This window comes from Phoenix dactylifera, chromosome 12 (assembly GCF_051530095.1).
Source record: "Phoenix dactylifera cultivar Ajwa chromosome 12, Ajwa_hap1_PhDact_Kaust_v1.1, whole genome shotgun sequence".
Classification (NCBI taxonomy): Eukaryota; Viridiplantae; Streptophyta; class Magnoliopsida; order Arecales; family Arecaceae; genus Phoenix; species Phoenix dactylifera.
Window position 1 is genome coordinate 4,729,895 of NC_143201.1, and position 9,039 is coordinate 4,738,933.

The 9,039-nt window shown below is 37.1% G+C and overlaps 1 protein-coding gene across 5 annotated transcripts; it reads left to right on the forward strand.

Moving 5' to 3' along the window:
- Positions 1-175: 175 nt before the first annotated feature.
- On the forward strand, positions 176-7,196 carry LOC103698103 (uncharacterized). 5 transcript variants are annotated; one of them, XM_089926569.1, is made up of 3 exons: positions 288-2,591; positions 2,774-6,626; positions 6,956-7,196. In XM_089926569.1, exon 1 carries the CDS (start codon positions 698-700, stop codon positions 2,378-2,380), a length of 1,683 nt encoding a protein of 560 aa, XP_089782695.1. In that variant the 5' UTR covers positions 288-697; the 3' UTR covers positions 2,381-2,591; positions 2,774-6,626; positions 6,956-7,196. The 5 variants fall into 5 exon arrangements, with proteins under 5 accessions (XP_038971799.1, XP_089782695.1, XP_008778298.2 ...); XM_008780076.6 differs by having other exon boundaries at positions 2,774-2,879; XM_089926568.1 differs by having other exon boundaries at positions 294-2,591; positions 6,479-6,626.
- Positions 7,197-9,039: the final 1,843 nt, after the last annotated feature.

Here is a 9,039-nt window from a genome sequence, read left to right on the forward strand (position 1 = left end):
GAGATGCGATGTTGTTTTTCAAACCAAGAGAAGCTAATAGAGCGGCAAATTAGATGACTTTATAGGTGGCTGACCGTGTTAGAAAGTCAATGTAGCTACCTAAAACATTTCGAAATTTGTTGTTTTTTTTTGAGTCTTCATGGGTACATCCACGGTGTGCGTTCATGTCGGAGTCATGTGGGTTTGAGTGGTGCATGAGTCGTCCACTCGAGCAACATACGCAAAAAAAAAAAAAAAAAAAAAAACCCTAAAACCCAATATATAAACATGCCCTTTCCTCTTCTTCCTTTTTTTTTGCTGAAAAAAAGAAGGAGAATTAACCCCACCCGCATATATAGCAGCCCCCTTCCACCAAGGGAATGTTCGATGCGGGTAGACATTAATTCCTCTTCTTCCTTGGGCGTCTTCTTCTTCCCCTCTTCTTTCCTTTTCTACTGTCACAAGAAAAGCTACGGCAGCGACCGACCACCGCCCCATCATCATCCGCCGCCGGCGAGCAACCTCGGCCTCTGACATGAACACTGCCGGTGACTCTCTGGCCATCAAGATGGGGTCAGATTTGAGAGAGATCAAGATTATCTTCCAGACCGGATTTGAGCCAAAAAGGGTCTGACGCGAATGCTGGCGAGTGAGTTGCGCAGCGGAAAGGATTCCTCGAAGGCGACAGCACTGGATTCCTTGCTATTCTTTGATTGCCATGAGATCTACTATTCTCTTTTGTTCAAGATACGGGAAGTTCTTCTCCGGTTCCCGGACACGGATTTGGCCTTCGATGGGTCTCTGCAACAATGGTAGCAGAGCAGATGAGGAGAATTCCAAGGATACTGATGAAAGATTGGATCTTGGGCACCTTCACAATGGCAGCCAGACCCAAAACTTGAAAGATAATGGCGAAAGATTGGATCTTGGGCACCTTCACGATGGCAGCAAGATCCAAGACGCGAAGGATAGTGGTGAAAAATTGGATCTTGGTCACCTTCCAGATGAGAGCAATCGTGAATCTGGCCCTAATAAGGCAGACAACCATGATCATTCTGGCCACCCAAAGGATAATGATGAAAGATTTGATTGCGAACACCTTTCCCAAGAGACCTTTCTTAAATTTTCTCCAGAGGGAGCGGATGGTGATGACCATGATGATCTCAACATACGTCGGAGGTTCCTCGAGGGTGTTAAATCCAATGCTGATCAGGTTTTCCAAATACTCCAACAGGATGGGCCGGGCTTTGATGCCCGACCGGTGCTCGAAGAGCTGCAGCTGAAGGTGTCTAATGCTCTTGTCAGGGAAGTCCTGCTCCGCATTCTGATGTCCATCAATGGTGCAAACAAGTCACGGTATGCGAAGCTGGCCTATAAGTTCTTTGTTTGGTCAGGCCAGCAGAAGGACTATAAGCACACTACCAACACCTATAATCTTACCATGAAGATTTTTGCCAAATCGGAGGAGTTGAAAGCAATGTGGAGATTGGTCGATGAGATGACGGAAAATGGGCTCCCAGTCACTGCCCGCACATTTAACATATTGATTTGCACTTGTGGAGAGGCAGGTATGGCAAGAAAGGTGGTAGAAAGATTTATAAAATCAAAGACTTTCAATTATCGTCCCTTCAAGCACTCCTTCAATGCGATTCTCCATTCGCTTCTCACTGTGAATCAGTATCAGTTGATTGAGTGGGTTTACCAACAGATGTTGCTCGAACGATATTCTCCAGATGTTTTGACATATAATGTTATAATGCGTGCCAAATACATGTTGGGTAAGCTAGATCAGTTCCATAGGTTGCTTGATGAGATGGGGAAAAATGGGCTTGCTCCTGATTTACATACTTATAATTTACTACTTCATGTGCTTGGAAAAGGAGACAAACCACTTGCTGCACTTAATCTTTTGAACTATATGAATGATGTTGGTTGCTCTCCAAGTGTTCTCCATTTTACCACTTTGATCGATGGGCTTAGTCGTTCTGGGAATCTTGATGCTTGCAAATATTTTTTTGATGAGATGGTCAAGAAAGGATGTGAACCAGATGTTATATGTTATACAGTAATGATAACAGGGTATGTAGTGGCAGGTGAGTTTGAGAAGGCTCAGCAATTGTTTGTTGATATGTTAATAAAAGGGCAGCTACCAAATGTGTTTACATACAATTCTATGATCCGTGGGCTTTGCATTACTGGCAAATTTGACGAGGCATGCTCCATGCTGAAGGATATGGACAATAAGGGCTGCACTCCAAATTTCTCGGTGTATAGTACGTTAGTTAGTAGGCTGCGGAATGCAGGGAAGGTTTCTGAAGCAAATAATATAATTAGCTATATGGTGGAGAAGGGTCACTATCTTCATTTATTGTCAAGGTTCAAAGGATATAGGAGATGCTAATAGGGAAAGACGATTTATGGATGGCCTCTGACAAGTCGTGGTCACCATCAGAGCGCATAGCATTGTGCTGTTCCAAAATGTTGAAGCTATAGGAGATGCAAATAGGGAAAGACAATTTAAGGATGGCCTCTCTCAAGTTGGGGTCACCATCAGAGCCTGGAGCCTTCTGCTGTTTTCAAAATGTCGAAGCAGAAAGAGGCAATGGCAATATGTAAGACCAGCTCTTCTAATTCTTTTAATGCTCAGTAGGTCATGAACAGAAAGAGGAGGTCCTTTATTTATTTATTTTTTCATTACCTTCTTGGGGTACTAATTCAGAAGTTGAGTATAGATCCAGTGATTTTTGTTTGTCTTGTATTTGTGCTGATCTAGATATTCAAATACCTGATGCAGTATTTGATCCTAATTGCACAAGTGAGTTGGCTCTGGGAGAGGCCTGTACTTTATAAATCTGTGACCTCTGCCAATCAAGGAATACATGAAGCTACAAAAACTATAGGTGAAAAAAAGAGGATGCAAATGCCGTTCTTTACTAATTTCAGAATGCAGAGACATTTAAATGAACATGACTAATGCATGGCATACTCTTTGCATTTATTCTATAATTCAATGGACTTAGGAATTTTGGTGCAGTTGACTGGTACTCAAATAAATTGTGTTATATTCCTTTTAAAGTTGAGAGAGACATCTTTGATTGATTTGTTCATTTCTTAAACTTAAACATTTGAGGTAGTATAAAAATAACACAGTCTACTGATTTAATATGCTCATCATTTGTCTTTAGTGTGGATTTGGTCGGTCAATTGTATGTGATCCTTATCATAGACTGTCATTGTACCTCTCTTGTATGTAGAAGTTATGGAATGATATGTTTAATTTTACCTACTTGTATTTTTAAATATCATCTATTTCTTTTTCTGTTTTTCTTCCTATTTCAGAACTCTGGTTGCATGCTAGGCATCGTTTGATGTTGTAATTTGATTATGAAACAGATACATTGATGCTTTTATTTATTATAACTTTTTTAAAAAGGGAAAAAACGTCTACCACTATTGCCTATTCTAGTTTCTTGAAATCTTAATATGTCCTCACATTTTCCTTCTTACTTACTAGAGCACATAAATTATTTCAAAAATATATAATGCCAGCCAAAACAATCTATCAAATGGAGAGTGCAATCGATCCATGTTCCATCTCAGGAGTAAATGTTAGGGATCACACCATGGGATTATATATTACTGAGTTAGCATTATAGACTACAGAATTTGATAAATATACCATGGGATGTACAATATACTAATAAGATGGATTATATTCTGTAGTGCTGGAAGTAAAGACAGAAAGCAAACAGCAAAACAGGGGCTAAAATTCAGCAAGATGGAAACAGGAACAGGAATAATGGCTTTTAGGGTTTGTAAACCACTAAAAGAATAAGAATAAGATAGCTGCTTACTTTGCGTCTAAAAGACTATTTATATTAGGGTTACAATAGCCCTCTAATCTCAGCCCTTTATGGCAAATGACCCCCATCAAATCTTAGCTTCCCAACTCATTAAAAGTCACATGCCAGTCACATTCTACTTAAGATAAACTAGAAACATAATTACTGACCATAAGCTAATATAAGATAATAAAAGAACATAATAAGAATAGCTAATTCAGGAAACTTCTAGGACTTTCCTACATCACATAAGGAGTATGACTTACTAATAAGTGGATGTTAGGATGGTGTAAAATGGATCTCGGGAGTAGGCATACAAGTATGTGGGGGGTCAGAGTGATGCATGACCCTTAGTGAGGTAGTATGTAATGTAAGACCCTTCAAGGAAGGTGATGGGCATAGAGTGATTAAGGTTCCAAGGGGAAGAATATTAATACCAAAAGATCTTTTTTTGGCACTATGTTAGAGGAGAAACACACTTCGCTGATATGTTGAATATCTTAGTGCACCAAGAGAAGAGGATGAAACATGTGCACTCCGAAGTGCAAAGATGACTGTAAGAGAAAAAATTGCAATTACATGTGAAAAAAAAAACTGCGAGCATGACTTATATAATTGAAATTACGAGTGGTTGAAGCACGAAGGCAAAAACAAGAATACCAGTGCTTTTTGTGATTTGACTCTATTTAATAAGAGATAGGGAGTTGTATTTGTGAAAGGATTTGAATTTTCTTGAAACTGATAAGAAATCACGACAAGTAACCTTAATATATTAATATAAGTATCTAGATGTATGGATTTGGTGGTTAGAGATTTGTTTGGGATCGAAGTGGAAAAAATATGCTAACTAGGAATATATATCAGAGGGCTCAAAGTACACTTTGTTGAAATTGACATTGAGGAAGATCCTGAAATTGCAAAGCAGCAGGAATTATGGGAACACCTTGTGTGCAATTTTTCGAACATAAGGAAATGCTCAAGTAAGGTTGCTTCGTTTAAGGATGTTGTTAGTGCAGCTACATATAAATTTTTTTGAATTTATTCATGCTTGTGTTTATCTGCTATCTATGTAAAGTGGAGTTTCTTTACCCTTACAAGGCTTTAGTTTCATTTGCATAGGATCAAAAGTTAATATTTCAACCATACCATGCTGTATCGTACTGGGCGCACCATACCGTACCCGTTCGATACCAATATCAGTGGCGTACTGACACTCGGTATGCTAAAAAAACTACGTACCATACCGTACCATACCGTACCAACACTATGCTAGTGTGGCACTGGTACGGGGTCCGGTACTAAGATGGCGAACCTTGATTTCAACATTTAAGTTGTTGTAGCATCTGATGGAATCAAGTCAGACTTGTTTCAAAATCTGTAAGAACTTTTTGGATTTAGATGAAGATGATGATAATCTCAACATGGACTTGCTTCATAAGGGAAATTATTGAAGAATCCAAGTCTAAATTTACTTGGCCAATCCTTTCCTTTTAAAAATATGCAACTTTGTAGGTCAAATTTCTAGCATCCTTGCAAATCAAATTTTCAAAGAAGTCTTTTCAAGGATCTGATTTCTCGCAGGTTAAGAATTTTGCTTTGCTCCTTCAAGATATATACGGTATAGGCACAAGTCCTTCCCTAGTAGCACAAAAGCTTCAAGGAGGACGTTATAGATAAGTGTTGTGAGAACTGTAGCATTATGAAAGGAGTAATGCTATAGGGCTCCTGTTATTGATAGATTCGTGCGGCTCGTGGGTTTTGTTGCCAAACAAGGGGGTTGGTTGATAATGGTGTTGCCAAATCAGCAATTGTGGGAACAATAAAATTTTTATGTGCGCATAATGGGCACCCCAAAGCATTTTCCTTGTAATATATATTTTTTTTACAAATTTAAGGATTAATCTTTGAATATGACCAAAGTCTTCAATGTTCTTTTAGTTGGATGTATGTACTCATTTGCAAGTTCTTGATCACAAAAATTATGTTTACTAAAGATTATGGAAATGCCATCAAAATATAATGTTTTACCCTACTAGGATTTGAGCTCAAATCCTGTCAGTTGAAAAAACATGTTATTTAAATTGGAAAAGCAACATACCCGGTTATGACCTATGACATTTAACACCAATGGCACTGGAGGTTGCTGAGTGCTGACCATGCAGTAGGTAGTTACAAAATGAACAATTTCATTACTTCTGATGACATTTGATTTAAAGTTTATTTACAATAGCTCAGAGCCTCAGAATTTTGTTTCTTCCTGAACTTTTGAATTTTTTGTTTCCTTGATTATTTCCCATCCCTGTAGCTGCACTATGCAAACCATGTAAAGAAATCGAAGTGAAATCATTACAATCCTTGTGCACTTGGTTGCAATCCTTATCTGCTTGTTTTACATTTCCAGTCAGCTTCAGTTTCTGCTGAAATAGTTGTCTTGGTTAAAATTTTCGAATGAAATACAAATGCTTTTAAGGGAAGAGGCTTGTTATTGTCTAGGAGAAAGCTACTTATAAATAATTCAGGTAGGCTCCAAGTCCTAGACGTGGAGACTGGAGAGTTTTGACCATGCACTGGCAGGGAAGATTTTATTTTGAGTTGAAAAGTTTGTAAAGAATTGGATTCTTGATGGAAGTTCTGAGAAATCTCTTGGTCTTTATTAGGACAATTTGAGAGAAACAAATGGTGAGTTATGGCTACAAAAAGGTATGCAACAATACCAACTATTGTCGTTGCCAGCAAGAGAAACGAATTCTCCATTTTTAATAATGGGTTTTCAATGGGTGGGAACAGCAAGTCTATATATTTCTGGTAGGATTCCATCTTATATGTAACTTTAGCATATCTTTCTTAGCATGCATGCATAAGTGTATAGTTGTATGCATCTTACCTTTAGCCACAAGAAACATTACATCATTTGGTGTTTCATTCTTCCTTCTGGTCCCTATTTCTGTAGGGCAATTTGTATTGTGGCAACTAATGGCTTGAAAATGCAGCATTAATATTATGCCAATCCATTATTTATGTCAAACTTCTTCTCATTGCAAATAATACGAGCCTTGAGTTGGGAGAACCTTTTGTAACTTATTAACTTTTTTATATGTTATGCTGCTGATCCTGTTAATCCTTGGACATTACAGGACTCTATCTGGTGTGAAGATGAAGAAAGAATACAAGGAAATTATTGAGGCAAATAAATGAGCAGAGTTGTTTAACTTGCGCAAAATAATTTTTTATATTTGTTTACTTTTTATTTTGATATTTCATTATACCACCTGAAATGGTAAATTTTTTCATGAGTTTTTTCTTTCCAGATCCCAAATCTGTACATTTAATTATCTATAAAGAGGTGTTAGATATATCAGCTTGAAAATTCCCTCATTCCCTTGGGCAATTCAGTTGTAAATCTGGTAAAAAAATCATGTGCATGGATCCACTTGCTGCCTACAGGAATTGTTACTCTCTTTGGTAGCACATGAAGCATTTAAAAATTGAGAAGAAAGTAATATCTGATCATTGGTAACAATTTCTGGTCGAGAAATATGATATTTGCCCAGTAAATTATTATAATATTGATATGGTAGTTCTGCCTGCACCTTAACATCCTGGGTTAACTTATCATCACAGGCAGTGGTCTAATCTCTTATATGCTCCCATGGGAGGTTGATTGGTTATCGCTCCATTGTCTCATGCTGTCTGTTTTCATTATCAATCTGAGAATTGTCTTCAAAGAGATGATGATCTGCCTTCTTTCAGTTCTCTGAATGACCACTTTTATAGTTTACCAAAAAAGAACAGTTTTGTGGATGCAAGTTCTGTAGATATTCAAGGCCTCATGGATTAGAATGCTGTTACTAGACTTTTAGTTGCATGATGATAAGATTCCACACTGACAATTTTCTTTTCTGCTTAATGAAAAGGATAGGGTAATATATGGAAGTCAATCAAGCAGCTGCTTGGCTCTTCAAAGAAAGTTCATTCTCCTGCTCATAGGAATGGTGACTCTGCACTTATTATGTGAATGCAGGAAGGTCAAAGAAAGTAAGCACCTATTATGTGAAGCTCTCTCAGAGGATGAGCTTTAATGTAATAATAAAGTTGATCCATTATGACTTGGATGTCATGGATTAAATCATATAGATAACCTATTTGTATGCAGGCTAAGATTGACTATGTATATCCGAGCCTTTTCAGATCCTATGTACCGCTAATTGGGAGGAACCTTGTGCAGTAGCTGTTCCTTTTTCTGTACCTCCCTAATGCCCTCCTGAATAGGAAGGTAGGAAAGTACGGGAGGAATGTGAGTTTTTATGCAAGGGATCACAAGTTCTATAATTCCAAGATTATGAAATGGTCGAAGTTACTTTCATCTTTTTGATGAAAAATATGGAGTTTTGAGGGACTTCAACCGATGCTATCCTTTCCTCATGTTTCTACGCTTGTCAATTACCAATCTATCAACACTCCTCTAGGTTCTTTTTTAAATTATTTTCTTTCTGATCATTCATTTCATCCATACTCAATTTTGGCCAGACTTTTTCTAATACTAAAGGCTACTTGAATATTTCTATTATTCTATAGGATTGAACCGAAAATTCTATAGAAATTGAGTTTGTTGGCCAATCTAACTTGTATTTTCTAAAAGCATGTCTAAATCCAACCCAAATTCTAATCTTTGGGCTAGAGGAAGAAAAAAAAAATATCTGTTGATTTTTTTTTCTCTTCCCATATAATTTAGGCTGAGGGGAGTATGATTGATATGAGGTTATGTTTAAATAGACGACCTAGTCTATAAATCTTACAGGATTTTCAATTCAATTTTATAGAAATAGCTAAATAGATTCTAAATGCAAAAAAAAAAAATATTGATAGTTTCATGGGCCATAAATAACATAGCACTTTGAATGCAGCAGAGTGCAGAGGCGTGTGAGACGTGTAAATGCATGGGCAAATCCAGTTCATAGACATGGAAGAAAGGGAACTAGTGGTCGGACAATTATAGCAAAGAATTTTTTTGTATGATACCCTTCTAAATATTGAATTTTACATGAATATCCTTATTTTGCTATTTTATTTTTTTTTATTCTTATTTTTGTATATATAACCATGCCATCTAACGTCGTTAAAAAATTAACAATTTCAAATTAAAATAATTAAAATATTCTTAATGCATAGATGTGCACAAAAAAACATTTATAAGACTATTACAATGGAGGACAAAAAA

Excerpts from the sequence above, each read along its gene's own strand:
- LOC103698103 (XM_039115871.3), top strand. The coding sequence starts at position 698 with ATGAGATCTACTATTCTCTTTTGTTCAAGATACGGGAAGTTCTTCTCC.